General features: G+C 38.3%; 1 protein-coding gene across 2 annotated transcripts; it reads right to left on the bottom strand.

Annotated features, from left to right (window-relative positions):
• Window positions 1–1276: 1276 nt before the first annotated feature.
• Window positions 1277–27605, bottom strand: tlk1b (tousled-like kinase 1b). Of its 2 annotated transcripts, XM_084128350.1 has the most exons (22): window positions 27274–27605; window positions 20032–20150; window positions 18045–18116; window positions 17880–17918; window positions 17288–17363; window positions 17021–17064; window positions 16727–16816; window positions 16558–16644; window positions 14396–14488; window positions 14165–14275; window positions 13940–14076; window positions 12078–12263; window positions 11759–11825; window positions 10519–10616; window positions 9961–10042; window positions 8910–9001; window positions 8745–8834; window positions 8483–8652; window positions 6514–6649; window positions 4900–5011; window positions 4704–4811; window positions 1277–3128 (listed from the first exon to the last, which is right to left on the bottom strand). In XM_084128350.1, the coding sequence occupies exons 1-22, from the start codon at window positions 27407–27409 to the stop codon at window positions 2964–2966; spliced, it is 2310 nt and encodes a 769-aa protein (XP_083984476.1). In that variant the 5' UTR covers window positions 27410–27605; the 3' UTR covers window positions 1277–2963. The 2 variants fall into 2 exon arrangements, with proteins under 2 accessions (XP_083984476.1, XP_083984475.1); XM_084128349.1 differs by having other exon boundaries at window positions 17880–18116; window positions 27274–27581.

Here is a 27605-nt window from a genome sequence, read left to right as displayed (position 1 = left end):
ATACAAGGCCTAAAAGTAACTTTTTGCCACTCCTGCCAATGGCCGATGACAAGAAAATTTGCCTGCCATAAATATCTTTTACAGGCAATTTTTTGCAAAGAACAGGCAGTTAAGACACCAAAATTTTAGACAAAAGTGAAAATTCATAATTCTCTTTTCCAATTTCGATACCACAGCTGAAACTATTTTAGCCTAACTAATATAAATGTAAAATATTATTAAAGACAAGTAACAGTAGTTTTCTGGTAGAGACACTGAATAAAGTAAACAAATGTAAAATAACACTGAACAACTTCTGTAGCTTTTTAGTAAGAATTAATCTGTTAAATTTATACAGTAAAGACTATCCAGTCAAGAGCAGAAAGTGATTTCTTTTCTCTGTATATATATATATATATATATATATATATATATACACGTATATACACATGTGAATTTACCAGCTATTTGTAATTACTGACAATTACATTTTATAGCATGAATTTTTATTTTTTAAATACCTACTCTTACAATACTTATATATATATATATATATATATATATATATAAGTATTGTAAGAGTAGGTATTTAAAAAATAAAAATTCATGCTATAAAATGTAATTGTCAGTAATTACAAATAGCTGGTAAATTCACATATGTATATACGTGTATATATATATATATATATATATATATATATATATATATATATATATATATATATATATATATATTAGAATTATTTCTGAAGGATCATGTGACTGGAGTAATGGACTGATGAAAATTCAGCTTTGCATCATCAAAATTAATTATATTTTAAAGTATATTCAAATAGAAATCCATTATTTTATAATATAATAATATTTTACAATATTACTGTTTTTACTGTATTTTTGATCAAATAAATTCAGCCTTGGTGTGAAGAGACTTCTATCAAAAACATTAAAAATAGTAATGTTTCCAAACCTTTGACCGATACTGTATATGTGTATATGTATACACATACGTACATATACACATACATAAATACAATTAAATCAAGTCATGGACATTACTTCAGTGAATTTTGTGTTTTTCCATGCTATACATACGTTTAATTGTCAGTAATTATAAAGAGCTGGTAAATTCACTGGTCAGTTGTGGACTGATCACTCAACTTGACTGTGAAATGTAGTCCAACTTTTGGTTCTGTCCAGCAGGGGTCCTGGCATTAACAACAGCAGATCTGATTTCACACGAAAATGTCAAAAAAACGTCACCACAAACACCAAAGGAAAGAAAGCATATGCATCCAAATATTTTCAAAATGTTTATTTCTCTTTTGGCTACATTCTCTACAATCGCAGCAGCACTTTAGAGACAGATCACCAATATGTTGAGCTGAAAACTGCTTCTGGGGTTTGAAAGAGTATTTAGAGAGAGGAAACAACAAAAGCTGAGATTCTTCCCCTGAAAACAGACTCTGGAAGCTTTGACGAGTTTGATCGCGGTCCGGTCCACGTCATTCGGAGATGCTGACCTGACTCAGGCTCCGGGATCAGCGAGGGTTGCTAAGCAACATGACAGCACTGGGTCTGGGCATAAAGGGGTTAAACGATCAAGGGTGGGGTCCGGCCCACCTTCCGTCTGCTCAAACACACACTCGTACGCTCAGACCCTCAGACTCACAACACACCTCATTCACAACCACAATGGAGTTTGTTTTTCATGCTGTTTCCGGGTAAATCAAATTTATATTTGGTCGGATTCTGAGTAAATCATAGAACTAAAAGCAACATCGGGTAGCAGCGAGGTGATGCTGCGTCAGACAACAAAATCTACAAACAAACGGAGAAAATATGAAAACCTGCTCAGGGTTGGATTCATTAAATACGCAGGCGTGGTTCGAGAGGTCTACTGAGACGACTCTCTTTACGGCGTCTCCTCCTACATGCAGGACGCCCAGGTGAAACTGGTCTCATCAAACTGATCTATAGAACATGTGCAGGTCATTTTACACCCCAAAATCCAAATAAATAATTATGCCACTTAAAAGAATCACAATTTTGACAATATATGGCAATTAAATGCATGGAAAAGACATTGTATGCATACATCATTGTAGTATGAGATATACAGATTGTGACACTATTTTGATGCGTTTTACTGTTATAAAGTTTAATTATATAAATACAGTAAACTCAATCAAAATAGTGTCTCAATAAATCTGTGCCAAAATCTGCAATGGTCCTGAAACAGCCTTCATTTCTTTAATGTAAATTAAAATTAGTTTTTCACGCTTGTTTTTGGGGTGAAACATGACCTGGACTTTATTTGTATAGATTCATTCATCCACATTTTTTAAATATTGCGCCCATTTAAACATAAGCTGACAATGTTCATACATGTTGCTTTGAAGTGAAACAGACAGTATTTTGTAACACACAAACACACACCTTGCAATCTGTGGCCAACACACATGTATGTTATGAACAGCCAACATATAACGCTGTGGCGTAAAACATCCATTCTCAGGTGCACACACACTCACACACACACACACAAAAAGTCTTACGGACACCTTTGTGCCACATTAAAACACTCGTTCGTCTATTTCCAATCACACTACAATTAATTGCCTCTAAATTTCACACTTACACAAAACAAAACACCCCTTTACTGAGGCGTAGCTCAGGGAGGATATCAACAAGAAGCTAACACGTTAGCGCAACCCTCCCAAATCTACTCCACAAAATGCCTCGGGTAAAAAAAACAAATATCCATTTTCAAATGGTTCTAGCTCTGACTGACATCTGGATCCACACAGGAAATGACGTCAGTCATCCCTGCCCCAATATCAATGGCAGTCACTGTGGCCGTTGTGGGTGTGTCCTACAGCCTGTCAGCTGATACATAGCTCCTCCCCCTTCCTGTCCACCCCGAGGTGTTGAAGGGAGGGAAATCACCATCAGAACCATCAATCACGATCGATCAGCCAATGAGATCAGTAGGAGATTATTCCTGAAGAGGCGGGGCTAGCGGGCGTGGCCTGCAAGTTCCCCGACGAATTGGACCGTCTCATGTGAGGAAGGAGGTACGAGTCACTGCCCAGTTGGTGGACGTCAAAACGGTCCTCCTTTCTGTAAGCCAGACAGCGGCGGATAAACGCCTGCGGAGGACAAGAAACAACTCAGACGGTCATTCCCACACGTGCGTTTTAGGGCTGCGCGACTAATCGCAATTTACATGTAATCGTACTTAAACCGATTTGGCTGCGATTATTTGTTATGCGCAGCTTGTCAGTAGCTATGTTTCCATCCACACGTTTTTATCCGAATTAAGTGATATCGAATGAAAAATGGCATGCCTTATGGAAACAGTAAAATTCGATTGAATTTCATGAATATCAACTCAAATGAAATGCGTTCGTTCTCATCGGATTTGATCTTGATCGATATACGGCTTATGCGATAAACGCTGATGGAAACGCTATTTGCCGAATAAATAATGAATTGCGATTAAGTTTTAGGTCATTTTGTGGTTGCAACCCGCCACAAAACATAGAAGTTTTAGTTCATTTCCGCCCAGTATTTCCGCTCTGTTTGCACCTCTTATATACGGTCTATGGTTTGCACACATGGCGGGTGTCAACAAAGACAGATGTAAGTGGACAAACGAGGAGACGAGATACTTTTTTAATTTAATTTACCAGAAAAATATAACGGCTATTTTAGATATTTTAGCAAAAATCTATCCCACACCACAGGCTGCCTCTGTTGTCGTCGGGCATTTACGTGCATCTGCATCATCATAGCAATGTGTTGATAGCGTCGTTGTTTTCTTATTATAGCTTGATATGTGGCTATCAGCTGGCACATAAGCACTATTACAACTTGTGCAATATTGATTATTTGTTGGTAGATGGCGCGATCCATTTTGTCTAGCAAAACTTTGTTCGCAAATGTTTGCTTGAATGTTGTGCGATTCAGTGCGAAAATGAATGGAAACACCTTAAAATGTCTCAAATCAATTCGATATACCAATTTGATCGCAAAACAGCATGTGACGTCATTACGCACAGGTTTTTATTCGCTTTAAAGCCGTTGGATGGAAACACACTTTCACCAGCTTTATTCGCATGAGTTTTTTTACCGAACTTCAGATAATTCGATTGACAAGTGGATGGAAACTTAGCTAGTGATGTACGGCTCTGTAAACGCTGCTCCTTCTGAAAGCACTGTGAGTTTGAGTCACTTATAACGTGGCTTTGAAAAAGCAACATCTTTCCAAAAACGAGAAGCATTTATGAACTTCTTTTCCAACAAAAGACAACATTTAATAACATGCTTTTACTCCAAACTCACTTCATAACGACAGTTGAGCTCATCCTCCTGTGAGATGATGTGCTTCTTACACAGAATAAGGCAGTCGTGTGTTTATTAGTCATGTTTAATCAATCAAAGTGTTTCAATCTTCTGTTTATTCAGCTACAGCAATGATGCCTGATGGGATTTCCTGGAATGACGTGTGTTATTGTACTTCTGCGGCGGGGCATATTTGGCGCGTGTGTGTGTGTGAGACGCCCTCTGGTGTTCAGATGGAGCAGCATTTACATTTACGATCAGCCGTACTTCACTGACAAGCTGCGCATAAAATAATCTCAGCCTTTGCCAAATCACGTGCGGTTTCATTGCGATTAATTGTTCAGCCCTAATGCGTTTACATACAAACGCGCAATACTGACCTTAGCCTCGTTGCTAGCCACGGGTTTGGCAGGAAACTGCACCTCAGTGGCTTTCAGGATGGTGTTCTCTTGAAGGATGTCTTGCTGGGACTGATTATGGCCAAACGGCTACAGAAAGACAAAAGATTCAATGCAGCTTCATCCTAAAATGCAGTTTAGATCAATAGCCGTGCAGTTTCTCAACACTGAGACTGACCTTTCGTCCATACAGGCACTGGAAGAAGATGACGCCCACAGACCACACATCTACTTTATTAGAGATCTTTGGAGGCTCTTTACCAACAACAAAACACTCTGGTGGCAAATACCTACAAAATAAAAAAAAAAAATTGAACATTTGCTTTTGTTATACATTTAAAATAGTCAGAAAAATCAACTTTTTTTAATGCAACAGTTTATTGAACTAACACAATAAAATGCATGTTTTATATATTTGATACATCAAAACTTTTATGGTTCACATAGTGAGAATATGGAGCTCATAATGGTGGAGTTAAAAACAGGGGAACTCAAAATGAGCAAAAATATAATATATTGCTGCAGATACTGATATTTATATAACATGGCCAAAAAGTAAGATTAAATTCTGGTAGCTTGTAATGTAAGTAAAAGTATTACAGACTACTTGCATAAAATGCATATAAGGCCTGTTTACACCTGTTATTAAGATGCGTTTGGTCGATCGGATCACAAGTATACGACATTAAACACAGGTGTAAACAGGGTCTAAAACGTTTTGAGGTTGTCACTTGCTTTTAGTAAACGCTCATGTGGTCGAATGTGTTAAAACAGCCACAAGAGACCGTCTACTCTCCGTCTACTGAACTAATGCGTAAACATTATGGAAAGAGCTCCAGCCAGACGGGGTTTAAACTTTATCGACTGAAGAACCAAGTTTGGTTTGAAGATGAAACGTATTTATGCTGCTCTCCGTGTGTTTTTCCATTGTCTACAGTCACGTTCATATGTAAACTGCCCGAGTTTATTTCATCCATTAGATCAAAGGTCTGAAAAAATCCATACATTTACCAGCCCATAGACCCTCCCCTTGAAGAAATCAGGACAGAAGTGGACGAAAGTGGACAATAGAGACGGATTAAAACACCAGGTGTAAACGGGAATGTGTCTCCCTCGTTTACTTGTGATCCCATCGACCAAAACACATCTTAAAACCAGGAGTAAACAGGGCCTAAATATCAGCTGTCACTCTATGCTTCGTTTTATGATCAAAGCTCTGTAGTTTTGACTCTGGGGAGCAAAATAATATAATGCAATACAATGATGATTGACAGATGAACAAATGAACATTCCACATAGGCCTGATGGATCATATTTGATGCATACATTTTAACATGATTTTTCTAAAAACCAAAAAGAGAAATTTAAGAATTTTAAGTTTCACTCTAAAATGTCAAAATATAAAGGTGGTCCATATAATTCTTCTGATGTCATATGGAAATTCCCAGGAAAAATGCATGACCAAATAAAAATGAGTACCTTAAATAAAATGTAAGCTGCCTTGCATAAAATGCATAAATGTAAATGCAAAAACAGATGCATGTTTGATGCATGACGTTACTGTCATTCATATTTGATATGAGAGCTATGACAGAGGAAACGATTTTCAGTGGAGAACAGCTGGTCTGTTCCTCACAAATTTATGCAGCTATTTCGTCCTTTTAGAGCTGAATCCTACATTTTCTGTTCCACAATACAAAATATGTTTGGAATGACATGGGATTGAGTTCTTGGGGGAACACAGAAGTAATATGCACACTAGAAAGCGCAGTGTTTTTAGCTGGACACTGACCAGTAGGTTCCGGCTCCCTGTGATGTCAAGTCCATCCCGTCCACTCCGTAGCTGTCGTCATCCATGATTTTAGACAGGCCGAAGTCTGTGATCTTAATCTCCCCACACGCTGTCCCATCCACCAACAGGATATTTCCTGAGCAACCAAAACAAAAAAACATACTTCCTATACAGCCTACATGACAAATAACAAATCAACCAATCAACACCTTTCCTGCAGCTCGAACAGTAGAGTGATGGCGCTTGCTACGCCAAGGTCATGGGTTCGATTCCCAAGGGAAAGCAAGAACTGATAAGAATGTATATGTGTACCTTGAAATGCAATGCAAGTCGCTTTGGATAAAAGCGTCTGCCAAATGCATAAAATGTAAACCATCCTTAAAAGGAGCATTTTTTGCACCAATTCATCATTCACACCATGAGCTACAAGACCTGCGCTAGTCTCTGAGAAGAGTGCACGTGTGTGAATGAAAGAGGACATGGGCTGTGTCCGAAAGCTTAGGGACTCGTTGCCTCGCTGCCCTATCAGGCGAGCGTTTGCGCACGAAGGTTCCTCACGAAACTGATTTCAAGACAGACTTCTGAGGCGGCGTAACGGTTTAATGATCTACAACAAAACAGAGAGAGCTTTGGTGATAACTAAGCGAATATTGAATTACTAAAATAGTAATTTCTCACTAGAAATGGAGTGGAAAAAGATGGTCAAAAATTTACATTTTCACACAAACTGACCATCAACTGCAACTTTCATGCATTTCATCTTTATTTTTTTTAGCTCAAGGGTCATGGAATGGAACGCACAGGATTGTGGGATATTAAAGGCAGGGAAGGATGCATCTATGATGCCTTAAAAAAATGTATCAGATGAAGGGATCTCAGACAGGATTTGACACGATTATTGGATTCTACACGATTCTTCTTGTCTTTGTAGCACCGTATGCTGCCTATTGAGGCAGCGTTTTTTAGCTTTCGGACACAGCCATGTTCTGTAGTAGAGCTCTGTCCTAGAAGGATTTTTCAATCCCACTCCTGTCAAAAATATGTTAAGATTTTATCCCACTCCCGTTTTGTCCCGTTCCCGCCCACAAAAGCCCGTAGGAAGAGGTCTACGCAGATTTTTCAGTCCCGGTCCGGTTGGATTCTGTCTCGTTCTGGTGTCTATAGGCCATTTTTTCCACTTTCCAGACACAAATGATGCTTCAGATCTCCAGTGACAGACTTGTGTATGCTGTTATTATTAGATAATTATAATTTGTCGTTTCTTTCTCCCGCTTCCCGTACACATACTAGGGTGTGTTCACACTTGCTCGTTTGGACCGAACCAAAAAACTTTTTAAACCGAACCTAAAGGCATAGGGATATGTTCACAACCTGATTGGTTGGCTTGGTACATATATATTTCATGACAGAACTTACCGAACATCCAAAACAATGCTGTGTTCTGGGATAAATGCACTCGCTGTATGTGCGTAGCCTACATATGATGGTATTCTGACCAGCTGAGAACTCGTGAAGAGCTTATAAAACGTGTAAAGGAGTCAAAACATCGTCAGGAATCCCTCCGTCACACAAACCAAGATCTGCTGCGAGGAGACGTGGTTCTGATGCCTGTACTGAACTATGATGAGCAACATCACGACTATGATGAGAAAAACCAGGTGTGTTTGAGCATTCTGTCCTTTTTAGGGTCACATTTTGTGACATCATATCCTGTTTTTGGTTCGTTTACATGTCTTTGGTCTGTGTTGCGTTCTGAAACTCATCTTTTCAGCGTCTCGGTCCACTTGTTCGGTTCAGATGGCAGCGTTCACACTTATTCAAATGAACCACACTAACAGAGCAATCGCACCAGGGTTTGTTTTAATCCAACCAAACATGCCAAGTGTGAACACACCCCCAGTATCTTTCATCCCGCAATTCAAAACTCGTCCCACACCACACAAAGGTAAATTGTGCGTGTTGCATTCACCCGGTTTCAGGTCGTAGTGGATGATGGGCGGTTTGATCTCATTGAGGTATCGGAGGGCGTTGACTATCTGCATGACGATGGAGCGAGCCTCTTTCTCAGACATCAGCTTGTGTTGCTTCAGATAGAAATCAAGATCGTTCCCCTCGCAGAACTCGAGAACAGTGCAGAATCTACAACAGAAACACATCAAGTCAACATTTGTATAGTTGCAAAAACTAGAGCAAGTAAAACTCACAAAAAAGACTATATGGAAAATGCTTACGTGTCAGTGTCCAGAGAAAAGTAGTCGTAAAGTTTGACTATTCTGGGATGGTCCAGTTGCTTGTGGATTCTGTATTCTCTACAGGCATGTCTGGAGTAGACGCAAACAAATGAGCGTGAAAAACTTGGGAGGGAGAGAAAGGAAAAAAAAAGGTGGGTGACATACTTGTGGTAGTTCTCTTTCTTCTCTTCTCTCCAGTTCTTGTTGAGCTGGTGGATCTTCACAGCAGCATATCGTTGCTCAAACAGGTCAAATGCCTTCACGCAACAACAGAAAACGCTTCATTAGGCAATAAGACCCAATTATTCACAACACATATAAAGTAAGGTTAATAATTCTATGCTGTCTGTGAACATTTTCTAATGATTGGGTGTTTCATGCCACAGCTGTAACCATATGTTTTATATTACTATAAAACTTTGTGAAAATTGGTGTCTTATGATATTGCATTTTCCGTTTGCATTAAGCAAAGCAAAGCTGCGTGTAGTTTTACAATGGTTCAGGCTTATCAGTTTTTCTCTTTACAAATTTACAAATATATAAAAAATTAACAAAATGCTATAAAAATGCTATGTAACAGTTCCATGATCTAATAATATTTGATAAAATCAAGTCTTGTTCAACATATTTCTCAATGAAATATGTCAGATCACAGAAGTAAAATGGGTTGTGAAAATGGTTTGTTGTTGACTTTAATGTACATTAATGATTTTTTTTTTCGTTTCTTCTGCTCACCAAGGCTACATTTTTTTATAAAAGCAGTAATTATGTGTAATATTATTACAGTTTTAAATAACTGTTTTCCATGTGAATATATAGTAAAATGCAAAGCTGAATTTTCAGCATCATTACTGTGTTTTCTGTCACATGATCCTTCAGAAATCATTCTAATTTGCTGATTTGCTGCTCATTTCTGATTATTATCAATGTTGAAAACAGTTGTGCTGCTCCACATTTTTCACGGAAATCGTGATAACATGTTTTCTGGATTCTTTGATGAATAGAAAGTTCAATAGAACAGCATTTATTTGAAACAGAAATCTGCCATTCAATCAATTTAATGTGTCCTTGCTGAATAAAAGCATACATTTCTTTAAATAAATAAAAAACACCTACTAACCCCAAACTTTTGAACCGTAATATATTGTGCTGAACAGGAGAGAACACAAACTGTATGAAAGTGAGTGCGTGCATCTAATAATAAAAAACTAAATACCTTATAAACTTCACTGAAACCTCCTCTTCCCAGCAAGTGTAACAGAAGATACCTTTCATTAAGGGTTGGGTGGTCTTTAAACCTAAAAACACACCAGGCATATTCACAACTTAAAAGATATTCTGAGATTAAGAGTGTTATTATTTCTTTTCAGAAGCACATTATGGAGCAAACAGCAATTGTTGCAAAGAAAAATAAAAGTGGAAGTAAAATAGTAAAAAAAAAAAGGGTATGTTTTACAATTGCAGTTTTTTAAGTTCTAATCATGTTTGAAATCTGTCTTTAAACTGCACATGAAAATGTTGACCCAGACCTTTTAATTCAGCACAGAGTAGCACACTCTCAAACCCTTGTTCTTGTGTACAGCCGATAGAAAAAACACATGCAATAACTGACAGCGGCACAGTGCGTCTCTGATGCAGCACTTCATTTACATGCATGTAGGCAGTGCATTTTATTTGCAGTGTTTCTCAGCTCTTTCCATCCCCATATTTTAAATTTCCAAAGACAATATTTAAGATTTCATTGAAATAATTATATGTAATGGGCGGGACATACTGAGAACTGTCCTCATTGTTGATTCTTTTAAGTTCTCGAATGTGCAGATTCCTCACGCGCTCCAACCGTTCCAGCTCCGCCTGAATCTCTGCCTCCTCCTGAACACACACACACACACACGCGTTGGGTTTTCATGCGTTAAGAGAACTTTCCATAGACACAATGATTTTTATACTGTACAGACCAGTGCTTGAAGTGGGGGAAAAAAGGTGCCGGTACTCTCATGCATTGGCAAATCATGACATTTGAAATTTCTACAGTGAAAAACAAAACTTAGATAATGAGATATTGCAGGTACAACAACAATTTATTGTTATTTATTAACAACATAAATGTATTTAAACAAGTCGTGCGTGCGTGCAAACGGAACTCCTCCAAGTCTGCCAGTCCAAAAATACAATTATGGTGAGATTACTACATTTTATTTAATTAAATGCATTTATGGTGATATTATTATATTTTCATGTCATTCTGTGTTAATTTTGACCACGAACCATGCGCTGCCACTTTAATTCAGCGCGTGCAGCACAGCAGAATAGACTCGGCGCGGAAGCGAACGCTGCACTGCTGTATACGCACCGCACCTGGAACGGATCACCGGACCGCATGCGCGTGAAGTGCGAAAGCTCTAACCGGAAAAAAATATGCACCGCATACGCACTACAAACGGAGTATGTGAAACGGGCGTGACACTGACGCTTTTTCTGTCAGTGGTAGAGTACTGGCTACATGCGTGAAGTAGCGGTACGCAAGAAAAAGTGCAGGTACGCTTAAGAGTAAAATGTAGAAGTGCCGGTACTGCGTACCAGTGAGTACCGCCCCACTTCGAGCACTGGTACAGACTGTATATTCTCTCCCCTTACACTAACCCTACCCCTAAACCTACCCATCACACAAAACTTTCTGTATTTTAAAATGTTCAAAAAAACATCATTCTGTATGATTTATAAGCTGTTTTCCTCATGGGGACCAAAAAATGTCCCCACAAGGACAAGGATTTCGGAAATTGCCATCTTTGTGGGGACATTTTGCCTCCATACCGTAGGATTTACCTGGACCACACACAGACTTGCACATACTAACATACTCATGTATGAATGACAGTGAAAGGACAAAAAGAAAGCTTAAAACATCCTTTCTGCAAGACTGCTTTAGCATGAAGCACCTCATTGCTTTTTAACCATATTACTCTGATGCTCATGACTGTGTGTGTGTGTGTTGTTTATATAGAGAGACTAACCTTTTTGAGATGACCCAGTCTCAGTTTGAAAATTTCTTCTTGCTCATGATACTCTGCCACAGTCAATCTGCACATTCAATACAGAAGCATTTCAATAATAGAACCATTTTGAAGACAATATTGCAGAAAACATTTGACTTTTTTTCCTCATCAGCCTTTTCTGCTTCTATAAATCATCCATGCTTGTATAATGATCTTAAAATGATGAATTGTGTCCTTATTATCTCATTTTAATAACATTAGAAGTCAATGGGAAGCCTGCATTTCGAAGGCAAGAAATGAGTAAGCGTGTGTGTGTGTGTGTGTGTTAATATCTCACAGCGTAGGCAGGCTGGGTTTGAGGAAAGGGTCGTTGTCAGCTCCATTGACGGCTTTGGTCTTTCTCTGTTTGGACTCATTGGGGGTCGGGCTCTGGGAGGAGGGGGTGCTGGGAGGTTTGCGCTTTGCTAGAAGTTTCCGCTGCCTCTCAATCTCTTCTCTCTGCTGGTTTATCCACTCTTGCTGCCTATTAAAACAGAAATAGAAAAATATTAAAACCCCAATAAAAAAATAATAACAGGCAAATGCAGGACAGAAAAGACTCACCCTATTTTATTATTTACAATGGCAGATACTTTAATCCAAACTAATGTACAATGCATTAACACCAATGTTTGTACAAAAATTCTATATTTAATTAATTCATTAAAAGTTCACCAATATCCCATCTGGATTTCATTTCTAGAATTATTTACAGACTAAATATAATGTAAAATCCTGAAAATTAGGGTTAGGGCTGAGGTCAGTGCATTAACTTTATGCTTTATGTCACATTTCGTCTAGTCTCAGCCCCAGACCGTTGGCTGAACATCTGATGCATAAAGCTCGGTTCACACCACCAATGACACGCGTAACAAAGCAACATGATCCCATTCATTTCAATGGAGAGCTAGCCATTTCCGGCGACAGGATGTAGCTTGTAGATATGCAACAAAGTTGAGACATGTTTAACTTTATGCAAATGAAGAGCGACTTTCAGAAGCGACAACCAATAGGAGTGAAGTCAGTGGAGTGCATGTGACCCGTCACTACATCCTGTAGTAGAGTTTCAGTGGGTGCTTCTCAATACTCAAATTGATGCTTCCTCGTTTCCTCACTCCCACGTCCTCCAGCCCGTGACATACCGTATATTCTTGGGTTTTCTCCGGCCAAATTTTTAACGGTCCAATCAGCGAACAGAGGGAGTGGCTGAGAACGATGATGTTGAGGTCGTGCGCTAGTTTGAGTTGTAGGGTTACGTCATGACAAAACGTTAGTGATTGGTTATGGCAGATCCAATAGTTTTAAACTTCAACAGAGTACCCGCCTTCAAGGAAGTTAACAAACACAAAGTGTGGCGATGATAATCTCAGGTACTGTTTATGTGCTTTATTTAATGTTAAAAGCGTGTCATGTGACTTTGAATATCATTTAGTGCTCCAGCTTTGTAGCTGTAAAAGCAACAATGAATAATTCACCTCAGATCTTGAAATTAAACAAATGGAAACAAGAACATTCAAACTGTGAACAAACAAGTGTATTATCTGACAAAGATTGTTTTAGTAACTCAGTAGCCGAAGTATTTTTAATTATGTTTAAATAGTGTAATATTTGTGAATTTGATTATGTTGATTATCCATTTTCTTGCGATTGCCGTCAAGATTACTCTCTGGTGCCGCGAGACTCCGCACACACGCTGTTCTGATTGGCTGTGGGTTTTGATTGATTTCGACGCATCTCGCAGCTGTGCCGCGTCTAGTGTGGACAGAATCTTATCGCATCGCATCTGGATAGGACACGGTGTAAGACGCATAGATTCATTAAAAGACGTCCAAGAGTCGATGTCTGTTTTCATTGGGACATTGACTTTATATTTTCACGCCCCTAAACATGACGCTGAACAAAACGAACTGTGATTGGCTGCTTTTCATGTCAGTCAGACGGCCTCTGGGCGGTCCTTGGCCAATGAAAGCTGCTATGGAGTCTAGTCCTTCTGCCGTCAGCCTGAAGGTCTGGTTACATTGTGAGACTACACTGCGTCAAACTGAATAGCAGCACATCGGCATCCAGGTCAAGTCCTAAATGATGACGGTCCATTTCTGCACTTTTTCCGTCCCAGACAAAGCCACACAGATTGAGTGTGCGTCTGTGTGCGACTCTTACTTGACCAGGTTCTGGAAGGCATATCCATCTGTCCACTGTTCTGAGTAGGACGCTCCGTGCCGGACTGTGGTGAAGTGCCCCAGGCGCAGCCGGTCCTGCATGCTCTTTTCCCGGCAGGACTGCTTCTCTTGAGTGCTCTGGGAAGACAAGAACACACTCAAGATCACTCAACTACCCCTGACACATTAGAAATAAGCAGCTGTGAGCATATCAAACACAGCTCACCTTCTCAATGAGGAGTTTTTTACTCATCGTAGTGCATTTGTTCAGACGCTCCTTGAAACGTTCCAGCAGCTTCTGTTGCTCATCTATCTGTCTGCGGAGGTCACAGTTCGCCTGGGGAGAAAATATAAAAAACACTCAATGTCTGAACTCAAAATGGCACTTTGTGATTTCTACATAAAAAGAAATCTCAAGGACAGGTGACACTCAGATGCTCGTCTGTTTGTTACTCACCCTGAGTAGATCATCTATTCTGCCCTCTTTCTTCTCAAGGTCAAGATTCTTATTGCTCTCAAGTGCAGCCAGTTTCAACAGTGTCAAATCCGTCTGAGAGCAGAGAAGGAAAGAGAAATAAAGAATGAAAATAACAACAGAGATTGAGAGAGAATATCCTTTCCATGTCATCAAGTGTTATCAAGTCACAGTAAACTGTGCATCATACAGTGCTAGCGAGCTTGTTTAATAGCATCAGAGCATGTAGTAAACACCACACATATAACTGCGTCAGAGTATGTAGTATTTGGAGTATGTGCAGTGCAGGTTTGATTATGTAAGTGAGTGTGTGTGTGTGTGTGTGTGTGTGTGTGTGTAGTGCACGTTTAAAAACAGTGTCAGAGAAGTGCGCATGTTTAACAGCATCAAAGTTTGAAAGTGAACTTGTTTAAGAGTGCCAGAGCACGCATGCATTTAATCTGCATATGCAGTGCTTATTTAACAGTGTCAGTGTGGAGTGAACGGTTTGTCACTGTGACTGGGCAGTGCAAATTATGATGTAACCGTGTACATTTTTAGAGAGTGAGCTCATTTAACAGTGCCAGAGCATGCAGTGGACACGTGACCAAGAACTTTGAACCACTGAACAGCGACACTGTATATAGTGCCTAAGTGCAGTGCACATTTCACAGCATCAGAGCATGCAGTGCTTCTGTTAAACAGAGTCATGTTGACCTTGCTTATCAGTGCAAGGGCATGTAGTGCACACATGAGGAACAGCATCAGTGTGTGCAGTGCTTATTTAACAGTGCCAGTGTGCAAGTGTAAGTTTTGCAGTGTCAGAGCATGCAATTAATATTTTGTGCCTGTTAAACTGTCACTGTACAGTGCAGTGCAAATTATGATGTAACCGTGTCAATTTTTAGAGAGTGAGCTCATTTAACAGTGCCAGAGCATGCAGTGGACACGTGACCAAGAACCTTGAACCACTTAACAGCGTCACTATATAATGCTTCAGAGCATGCAGTGCTTCTGTTAAACAGTGTCATGTTGACCTTGTTTATCAGTGCCAGCCATGCACACAATTAATAGCATCAGTGTGTGCAGTGCTTATTTAACAGTGTCAGTGTGCAGTGTATGCTAGGCAGTGTCAGGGCGTGCAATGAATATTTTTAAACATGGTTCGTACAGATTCTGTAAAATGAAATTCCAGGACTTTCAAGGACTTCCACTGACCAGCGCTGTCAGGCATGGGAAATCCCCTTAACCATTGAAAGGATACTATGACAAATATATCGCCTTCCTTATTCAAACTGTTTTTATTTCCTAAATATATGATTGACCTGAAGAATGAAAGTTGTATTATATACTTATCATAAATGAAATGTGAAATAGCTTTATATCTCAGATGGGCTGCAGCGTGAATTTTACGTGAAAAGATTGTATGTTTTTTCCCCCCCAAAACAATTAAACACTAATTTCATATATATATATTGTATTTCAATAATTCAAGCACTTTTCAAGTACCTCTTCAAAAATATTGCCGTTTTCAAGGGTTTTCCAGGACTTCAATTTCAAAAAGTCTTTAAACTTTATGTACGAACCCTGTTTAAAAGTGTCCCAATGTGCCTGTTGAACTGTCACTGTACAGTGCAATTATTAATGTAAACGAATCATAGTGTACAGTGTGTATTTTTAAGAGCATCAGTGTGAGAGTGAGCTTAAGAGCATGCAGTGCACATTTGACAAATAACCTTGAACTACTTAACAGTGTCACCGTATGCAGTGCATTTTTAAATGTCAGTGTGCAGTGTATGTTACAGTGACGAAGTGTGCAGTGCAAGTTAAACAGTGACAGTAATATTCAGTGTGCATTGTGCAACGGTGTCATGCTGACCTTGTTTAACAGTGCATACATTTAACAGCAGAGCATGCAGTGCTTATTTAACAATGGCAGTGTGCAATGAATGTTTTGCGGTGTCACAGTGTGCAGCACACATTTCACTGTCCAAGTGTGCAATGCACAGGTTTAACAGTATCAGTGCGCAGTGCACATTTATCAGTGTCTCAAAGTGCAACTGAGTGCAGTGCACAACAGTGTCTTGCAGACTGACAAGTTTACCAGAATCAGAAAGTGCAGAGCATATTCGATAGCGCGCGAGCAATAGTGACGCAAGTATTACCTGGACACTTCTGCTGCTAAGCTGTTTTGAATTCATCATGTGATCTATGAAACACAGGCTGGTGGGTGAGGAGCTGTTCTGTCTGACCTGAAGAGTGAAAAACAGCGACATTAATAAAAATAAGCATCACCGGACCCATGCTGAGGTTTAGATCTTCCTCACGACTTACGATAGCCCCAGGTGCAGAGTGAGAGTTCTGTGGCGAGCGCAGGACCGGAGGAAGACCCCTGACTGGACTTGATCCGTTTCCTCCTTGGAACTTCGGGAAGGAGATATGATGTGGCGTCATCACAATGTTACCAATTTCACAACTCAAAACATCAAGTCAAAACATCTCCTAAAGCGAGCAGCCATTACACGATGAAAAAGCAGCAGTACTCTGACTAAAAGCTCTCTGACACCTGACTGACATTTAATACACAGCTGACTAAACGCAGAGTCATCCGCACAAAGCTTTACTCACATCAAAATAATCGCTGATCTTGGGCCCTCGGCCGGAAGACTTTCCTGAAACGAAAAAATAAATAAAATAAAGTATGGATACAATCACTTTTCTGTGAGTGCACTGCATTATTTCCATGCTAAAAATTAAATGCTGTATTTCCCAACAAACTCTGATCCTGGATGTTTCCAAAATGCAGGTCTGTTAACTGAAAAATGTAGTAGTCAAACAAACTATTATGTCTCGTTAAGAAATGCTTCATTCATAAGCACAGGAAGTCAACGTTACCTTGACTGCTCTCTGATTGGTTATCAACCTTCCTCTTTCTTCCCCTGGATGACTCGGAGTGCTTCTTCTCTGGAGTCTTGGGAAAACAGGAAAAAGCATTACTATTTTTTTCAATCAGTTCTTCCATTCACTAAATCAATATAAATGCTTTGGGTAAGTTCCATCTAAGGCTGAATTCAGGCCTCAAAGGAGTTGTGTAAAAGTTTCACCAAAGACGCTTCCAGACACACACTCTGCATTCCAAACATCATTTACCATGTCATTCCAAACCCATTTGACTTTTTTTTATTACTATCCTGCTCTTTTCAATGTAATAAATGTGAATATGGACAGGTGCAGTCAAGCTTCAAAATGACAATCAAGCAATCATAAAAGCAATTCATAAGAGTTATGCACTAAGAAAACAAAGAATAAAATTGCTTTGCAGGAGGAAGGAACTCAAAAATAAGTTATTACTGAAAATCTTCTCTCCACTACAGCTTTCAAATTATGGCACGTCAACTTTAACATCTAAGATATTATATCACGTAACTATATAATAAAAAAATAAATAAAAAAAATCACACAGCAAAGTGAAAATCGTCAAACTTACTGAATAGGCAGGCGATCCTCCTTTCTTTATGTCAGAGTTCTTTATGGGAATGAAAAAAGTACTTTTTAAACACATGGACAAACTGTTGAAACAGATCCGTTCAATTAATATAAAGCTATAAATATAAATGTCAAATCTTTGAGTATACATGTCCATAAAGTTCACCTCGGACTCCTTGTCACTAGATGACCCCAGGCTGCCAAAACTGTGACTAGAACATTCGTTATTGTTCAAACCCTAAAAAAAAAAGAAAAAAAAAAAAGATTAAGACAATATAAAGCAGGTTTAGTCCAGGTCGTGACAGAGAGCTCAACATTTTTCTAAATATTCACACTGATTTCACTGGTGAAACCAAATTTAAAGGGGTCCCCTAAATGCTTTTCTACATGTTCAACTTTCTTTAGGTTGTAATGTTGCTGTTTGAGCATGAAAAAGCCTGAAGGGTGTTATTCTCTATATCAGTGTCACTGTTTCTCTCTTGAACTCCCTGAAACGCCTCCATTGTAGTCTTGGATTTTCTTCCAGGAACGAACATGTCACAATATTCCTCATTTAAATGATTCCTGCCCAAGGCATATGCAGGTGAGGCCTGAGTTGCATTAGTAGTGTGTTGAAACTCGCTGTTATGGTAAGGGGAATAACATTTCCCAAACATGCTTGAAGAGGTTGACCAATCACAACACACTGATCCAGCTGACCAATCAGAGCACACTGCGCTTTTCAGGAGGGGCTTCATAGAGACAAGAACTAAACTAAGCGTTACTGACAGACTGGGAAGAGAGATGCTCGAATATGTGAAAATTAGGGGGTTTTTTAACATTCAAGCATGAAAACCTATTCTAGCAGAGCCCAAAAACAAGATTAAGACTTTGAAAAAAGACATAATAGGTCAATATTATGACTACAATGTCATTACAATAGTTTCATCTTGGGTTCTTGCAAGTATGTGAGTGTTACGAAATATGGTTTTAAAGGGTTAGTTCACCCAAAATTGAAAATTCTGTCAGTAATTACTCACCCTCATGTTGTTCCAACCGCGTAAGACCTTCGTTCATCTTTGGAACACAAATTAAGATATTTTTGATGAAATCTGAGAGCTGATCACTTCTCCATAGGCTGCTAGGTGACCGAAACTTGCTGGCCCAGAAAAGTTATTAAAGAGATCGTTAATATAGTCCAAGTGACTACAGTGGCAAAAATAAAAATACTTTATTCCACTATTCATTTCCTTCTCTCTGGGCCTCTAGTTGGTTCACGTAGTGTTTTTGCGCTGCGCGTCTGGCTCACTATTGGCCGACGCTGGTCATGTGTGTGATGCGTGATGACGTGTAACACAGACGCGCAGCGCAAAAACACTACGAGGCCCAGAGAGAAGGAAATGAATAGTGGAATAAAGTCGTTATTTTTGTTTGTTTTTGCGCACAAAAAGTATTCTCGTCGCTTGATATACTTAAGATTGAGCCACTGGAGTCACTTGGACTATATTAACGATCTCTTTAATAACTTTTCTGGGCCAGCAAGTTTCGGTCACCTAGCAGCCTAAGTGATCCAGCACTCAGATTTCATCAAAAATATCTTAATTTATGTTCCGAAGATGAACGAAGGTCTTACGCGGTTGGAACAACATGAGGGTGAGTAATTACTGACAGAATTTTCATTTTTGGGTGAACTAACCCTTTAATAGAGTCTTTGATTTAAACTACAACAGCTAAAACTGTGTTAGGCTTGGTAAGTTCAGTTCACTTCAAAGTGAATCGATTCAATCTTTTATTCAATGATTCAGAATAAAGTCCATGCACTGGACGTTTCAATCCTTTACCAAAAATCCTTTACATTTTGCTTTTTATTACTATCTATTGTTGAACTGATGCACATAAAATGAGCAGATTCTTATTGGTGTTCATTTAGTGAAAAATTAAAACGAAATTAGTGTCGGAAAAACATTTCAAATAGCTTTATACTTGTTTTATACATTAAACATTGTTTAATTAGTTGAATGATGCTTGAATGATTCAGTTTAAAGAAAACAAAAATAACCCATTTTAGAGAAAGTATCAACATATCTAAATTATATTCAAATTAATTAAATATAAATAATAACTTATAATTACATGATGGTGCACATGTGTGTGTTTGCATGCGTGTGCATTACTTTAGGTCCGCCGCTCGCGCTCCCTGTGCTTCCTCCGGTGTTTCCACTAACTGCCCCGATGAAACGTGCCTCCAAGAGCTCCTGCCGACGTGGATCCAGGGAATGCAGCTCATCCATTCCTACAAACACAGACAAACATGTCACGCTCAACACATTCACACACAGGTACTCAGGCTTCGGGTTCGGGAGGGGTGTGATCATGGTGACGCATCCTCCTGGAATCTTACGAGACCATCAAGTCATTGTTTTCTGATCATATGCCACCCTAAAAGAGCCAAAAGATCATATGTAAATGTATTACTGGTTTAAAGGCACACCAAGAATGTAGGATGTGTTCACACTTGTAGTTCTGTTCACAAAAAATAAAACTAAACAAATAAACATTTAGTCCTGGTCCGCTTAGCGTTCACACTGGCATTTTAACACCGAACCTAAAGATACTGAACCTAAAGTCATAGGGATATGTTCACAAACTGATTGGTCGGCTTTCATTGCGTATATTTCGCGTCGCGACGGAACTTTTTATATTTTACATCATCATACACTACACGCAGGCAGGAACGCACATGCTAGGTAACAGTCGCTAGTTGTTCAAGCACGGCTTTTTGGCCGGGACGCAGCCGACAACACAGTCAGCTGTCGTCGCCACTAGTTCTTCGACATCGGCTTGGTGTGTCCCGGCCTCGAGACGTCCACCATCCTTCAGATCTGACTATGCTCAAGCTTCTTAAAACCCCCCAAAAAATAATGTATCTGCTCTTTTAGCCATTTTTCATGGCATACTTCAGCACAGCTTCTTCCTGCGGGAGTCAGAATGACAAACAGGAAGTACAATGAGAGGTTTCCTGCTCATTATCAGCTGAAGCCACTGACAGTTTAGCTCCATTCATCTATTTTAGTCTCAGAAAATAATGACGACACAATCTACAGAAAAAAACTAAATAAAATGCAAGTAAATACAATGAGTATTTTTCGCATGCCAATATTACACACTCAATTTGGTGACATAGACTACTGTACATACACTACCGTAAAAAAGTTTTTAAAATAAATAAATAAATAATACATTTATTCAACAAAAGTCAACATCTAATTTCAATTAATGCTGTTCTTTTGAACTTTCTATTCATCAAAAATCCTGAAAAACATTCATCACAGTCTCAGCAGCACAACTGTTTTCAACACTGATATAATCAGAAATGTTTCTTGATCATTAAATCAGCATTTTAGAAAGATTTCTGAAGGATCATGTGACACTGAAAATATAGCTTTACCATCACAGGAATAAATTACAATACATTCATACCTTTTTTTACTTTATTTTTGACCAAATAAATAGGGCTGTGAAACGATTAATCGCGATTAATCGCATCCAAAATAAAAGTTTGTGTTCACATAATATATGTGTGTGTACTGTGCATAATTATTTTGTATATATAAATACACACACATGCATGTATATATTTAAGAAATATTTGCTTAAATATACTGTATATATATTATATTAGAGCCCGACCGATAAAGGATTTTTAAGGCCGATACCGATACAAATATTTGGTGATTTAAAAATCCGATATTCCGATATATCGGCCGATATATATATATATTTTTTTTAAATCCAGAAACATGTAACAAAACATGAACAGATTTTCCCTAACATTAGTTATTTGTAGTTATTTAAGAGTCCTCAGCCTTACTAAAATAATATAATGCAGTTTAAAAATTAATTTTTTTTTTTTTAAATTAACTTTATTGTCACAACAGAACAGAATATATTAAAGTTCTGATAAATATAATGTATATTAAAAATACAAACTTAAGATATGAAACTTAAAGTCCTTTGAACAAAAAAAAAATCTACTATTATTATTAATATTGACAGTAATAATTAAAAAAAAATCAATGATGATGATATTATTATTATCATGATCATTTGTATTATTATTAAACAAGACAAAGGTCACTCCTAATTCTATCCATCTATTCCATCAAGCTACAACAAACCATTTTCAATCATCATTTGCTGCCTGCCTTCTAAAATCTACTACTTAGTGATGCACTAAATACATTATGTGAGGTAATTAACACATGGTTACCGAGTCGATCGTTCCCTGCGATGCGTTTTCATGAAAATCGAATGTAAAGAGTTTTATCTCTAAAAACAGATTAGCTTATAACAGTAGTATATGGGGCACAGAGTAAGTAAAAGTAAATCGCTAGTTAATACCACTAACAAGGCTCAAAATAGCCTCACACTAACACGGTAGCATAATGAGGGTCCCTACATGCAAACCGAAGCATTGAGAACTTTGTAAGTGTACAGACAGTTTAATAAGAAGATACTTTATAAAGACAGTACATTAAGCGTTTACAGGCATCATCTAGGAAAACAGTCTCGACTAGTCGAGTCACGAACGCCGCGCTACGTTAGATTTCACAAACGTAATTCCTATCGACCAGCTCACTTAGCACGGCGTTCGTGACTCGACTAGTCGAGACTGTTTTCCAAGATGACGAATGCCTGTAAACGCGTAATGTACTGTCTTTATAAAGTATCTTCTTATTAAACTGTCTGTACACTTACAAAGTTCTCAATGCTTCGGTTTGCATGTAGGGACCCTCATTATGCTACCGTGTTAGTGCATTATGCTACCACTTGGATTTCACACACGTGTAAAAGAAAAGCTAACTTTTATGCACAGGCTAGCTGCTATGTTTGATACTTTTTCTCTATGTCTAAATGTTCACTCCTCGCGTGCCTAACTTACGTTTTACAATGCAGGGACTGGAACTACAGATATAGTTATAAATACAGTAATCATTACTTTATTTCGTTGTGATTTCCAAGCTCATTGATGTTAGCAGTCTTCCTTGTAGAGTGCGCTCTGGTGGACAAACTATGCAGCGCCAACACTCATAACATGGTTGCAGGGTGTTTCGTCCGCTTTTATTTTATTTTTTAAATATTAATTTATCGGCCGTTATAAATGCCGATACCGATAGTTTGGAAAATGCCTAATATCGGCCGATATATCGGTCGGGCTCTATATTATATACAATTTGTTTTATAAATAAATATAAATATTTTATATATAAATAACAAATTTTTCTTAAATATTTACATGCATGTGTGTGTATTTATATATACAAAATAATTATGCACAGTACACACACATATATTATGTGAACACAAACTTTTATTTTGGATGCGATTAATCGCGATTAATCGTTTCACAGCCCTACAAATAAATGTAACTTTAGTAAGTATAAAATAATGTTCTTCTAAGAATTCTGATGGAAAGAGATGAATTCTGAATTCTATTCCTGTTCTTTTCAATGAATAACAATTTAAATGTGTGGGTCTGTTCCTCACACAAAGCTCTTGTATGACTTCATAAGACCCATCATTGTCCATCATACAGTTTTTGTGCCATTTTTTGGAATTATTGCAGAATTTGGAAAAAGAAATGATGAAAGATTTTCACTAATTTTCACTAAGAACACAACTGTGTTCTACAGAAAAATGACAGCATACAGGTTTGGAACAACACGAGAGTGTGAATAAATAATGAAAGAATTACATTTTTTGGGTGAATTAACCATTCCTTTAGTTTAACATGTTTGACACGATCTGGCACCAGAAGCCCGATGACAGAATCCATCATCGATGCCGCAGCCAAATGGCCCCGTTTCTTCAGCACATGAGAATACAGTATCAGCAGCCGACAAGACCAATATGAATCATCATTACAAAACCTGTCTCAAAGAATCATCTGGTCTTCAAACCTCATTACAGTGACTAGACGAAACAGCCCAGGTTCACTCGTGTTCTCCAGCCATAATAACCTGCGCACTGGAAGCGTACGACACCACTGCCATGATAAGATTCGTGCCAGAAAGAGCTACTACAAGCCAAAGAGATCCCAAGATGGTGGAGGGGTGGAAAAATTATGAAGGTCAACAGGGAAGGAAGAGCACAGCTGCCCAGATAAAGGACATAAATGACAAATCAAAACACTAGGAATGAGTATACACAAACCTAAGGCCACGTCTGGTTTGGCAAATAACCCAAGCGCTGCTCGGCTGCATAAGAAAGACACAAGATCCAAACATGCAGGAGGTGGAGTGGAAGAATTAGTACAAGCAAATGATCAGGAAACAAACAAACCACATCCTAGTCTGTGCACCGATGCACAGGTGACTGAGCCATCGAGATATCATATTATAACATAGTAATAACCCACCTTCTTACGGCTGATTATTAAAAATCATGGTAACACTTTACGTTTGTTAAGTTAACATGAACTATCAATGAGAAATATTTCCAAAGCATTTATTAAACTTTCAACAGTCTCTGTCTGTGCTAATATTATTGAATGGACCTAACTTTAACAAAGGTTGTATTATATTTCCTATGATCTTGCACATTTTTTACAGCTACTTTTATATCTGATTGTTGATTTGATTTTAATAGGTAACAACAGACAAATGTTTAAAGAATTTATTTCAGTCATTCATTCAAGTGAAGGATTTAAAATAAATGGATGAAACATCAACCATTTGTTTTACACGCTCAAAAATGAATTCCTGGGGCAAATCTTAATTCCACTTAATATCTATTAGTATCAGACGTTAATAACATTGCACTTCAACATACACTACTGCTTAAAAGTTTGGGCTCGTAAGAAGTTTTTTTTTTTGTGTGAAAAATCTCACATGCTGACCACGGCTGCAATTAAATCAAAAATACAGTAAAAACAGTAATATTGTGAAATATTATTAGTTTAGAATATCTGTTCCTGTGATCAAAGCTGAATTTTCAGCATCATTACTCCAGTCTTCAGTGTCACATGATCCTTCAGAAATCATTCTAATATGATGATTTGCTGCTCAAGAGACATTTTTTATTATTATCAATGTTGAAAACAGTTGTGCAGCTTCTTATTTTTGTTCAACCAGTGATACATTTTTTCAGAATTCTATTTAACATTATACAGTATAAGATATCCATAAAACATGGTACTACATCCTTAACCATTGTACTTTTTGGTTTGACAAGCAGGTAAAAGATTACTCTTTCAAATCATTTAAAAAAATCAATAAAGGCAGAGCATGCATTACATGGCTGAGAACTTATTCTTGGACATGAGAATCTGAGTAATGCATTAACACACATATGATATTACACTCATCAGTGCACATATGCATGTGTTTACAGCACATATTAACACAGACCAGTCTCTGGTGGACTTGATAAATATCACAGAAAACATCCGGTGAAACACTTACAGGTTCATTAATTTCTTCAAAAACACATCAAAAACTAAATTTTGCAAAACAACTTAATTTGAAAAAGCACTTGAATTTAAATCAGATGTGTATCAGATGGTCTTTTGCTTAGAGGATCAAAGTCATCCAGATGATTTCAGGGAAAAACCTACGAGTCAAGCTGCAATAACACAAAACTACAATGACCAGAAAGAGCCAACAGCTCTCCAGCACAAGCATATTTTTTTGAGCATTGCATGAATTAGATCAATAAATAGGCTGATACTCAATCATACAAATTCACGTTTATCAGATGTGTCCAAACTCTTACCTACCTAGAGCCATTGCATTGCACACAAAACATTCACACATAAAGAACACCAACTAACGTGTATCATGTACTAGATGTGTCTCAAAACCTAGTCTCTGTTGCCAGTAGACAACATTTTGGGCCACTACATGACATGCACTAAGTGCTAGATAAATACATCAATAGTTTCACCCAGAAAAACACAAAATCATGTTTATTGTAATAAAATCCAGGAAATTCTCTGTGTGCATTGTTGACATTCTCAATCATTTAAAATCAACTTGTGTTAATATTGAACCGCCTACCTGTAACATTTGTTTTTGCATGCAGACTCTCAAGCACAAAAACATCAACTCATAATTTATCATACATTGGCTGTGTCTCAAAAGCTAGTAAACAGACAGCAGTTTGTGCCATTGCATTGCATGCATGCATAAGTGACAAATGCATACAGTCAACCTTAAAAAACGTTTGTCAGGTACTGGCTGTGTCTACCAACCTAGACAGCATTTATGAGCCATTGCATGAAATGCATATAGCAACTCATGTTCATCAGATGCTGACAGCATCCTAAAAGCCAGCCAGTTTCTATCTACCTACCTAACATTTTTGGGGCTGTTGCATTCCATGCATGCAGTAGGCTATACATTCTCATGTTTATCAGGTTCAGACTGTGTCTCACTTGCGAGCCATTGCATGACATGCACTACGTGCTAGATAATTAAATCAATACTTAACCATAAACACACAAAATCATGTTTATTGTAATGAAATCCAGCAAGTTCTCTATGTGCATTGTTGACTTCATTCTCACACATTAAACATCAGCTTGTGTTGATATTGAACCATTGAATCATAAGAGCTAGAAAAAATACACTTAAGCATAAAAACATCAACTTATATAATGTATCCTTTACTGGCTGTGTCTCAAAAGCTAGTAAACAGTGAGACAGCATTTGTGCCATTGCATTGCATGCATGCATAAGTGACAAATGCATACTGTCAACCTTAAAAATGTCAGCTAATGTTTGTCAGGTACTGGCTGTGTCTACCAACCTAGACAGCATTTTTGAGCCGTTGCATTTCATGCATGGGTGATAAACATTCTTAAGTTTATCAGGTACAGACTGTGTCTCATTTGTGAGCCATTGCATGACATACATAAAAGATAAACATACACTCTGAACCTCAAAAACATCAACTCATTTTAATCAGACTGGCTGTTTCTAAAAAAAATCTAGCGAGCTGCCTACCTAGACACAAAGACAGCATTTTGTGGGCATCATAAAAACAACACAAAAATAAGCACCTATGATGCCCAAAAATGCAGTCTGAGAAGACGTCTCGCTAGGTTGAGACACAACCAGTGACTGAGTCCCCTAATATGTGACCATGGGCATCCTCACGTCAAATGAACCGTGTTATGAACACACAAAGCGACAGGATTCCATCGCAAACGGTTTAAAACACACCAGCTCATCTCTAGGACTCGATGCTAGTTATAAAAACACAGAGACACACAGTCAGCAGACGAGAGATCAGCGGCCTCCGACACGACCGCTTCGATTAAAGAGCAGATTTACTCAAAATCACACGTCAATCTAACACAATCCCGACCGATTTCACATGAACAGACTTTAAATTGATATTCACACCGGTTTTACCTTCTTTATGCCTCCTCGGAGCGCAGATATCGAGCGGAGAAAGTGAGCCCGGGGTCGGAGATCCAGTCGAGAACTGAGAGCAAGATGGCGCTCCGTCCAAACTTCCACTGCTGTTGCTGTTACTTTGGACACTCATGAAGACACTTTCCCCCGCGAAGAGCGCATCGCACACATGATCTCCGTCAAATCACACCTGTGTGTGTCTAATGCATCATGCACGAACACTGATAATCAATGCAAGGCTGCTCATGTTTTCAGCTCCGCAGTGCGCACTGAGATCCTCACTAACTCACTCTCAGTGTGTCTATGTGTGTGTGTAGCCGATGCGTGAC

Source organism: Abramis brama (genome assembly GCF_963993115.1).
Source record: "Abramis brama genome assembly, chromosome: 11".
Classification (NCBI taxonomy): domain Eukaryota; kingdom Metazoa; phylum Chordata; class Actinopteri; order Cypriniformes; family Leuciscidae; genus Abramis; species Abramis brama.
This window is presented reverse-complemented; position numbering and strand designations above follow the sequence as displayed.

Excerpts from the sequence above, each read along its gene's own strand:
- tlk1b (XM_084128349.1), bottom strand. The coding sequence starts at position 27,409 with ATGAGTGTCCAAAGTAACAGCAACAGCAGTGGAAGTTTGGACGGAGCG. Across the intron at positions 17,065-17,287 it reads CCAATCAGAGAGCAGTCAAG|GAAAGTCTTCCGGCCGAGGG; the intron begins GTAACGTTGACT and ends TTTTCGTTTCAG. Across the intron at positions 14,276-14,395 it reads GAATAGATGATCTACTCAGG|GCGAACTGTGACCTCCGCAG; the intron begins GTGAGTAACAAA and ends TTTTCTCCCCAG.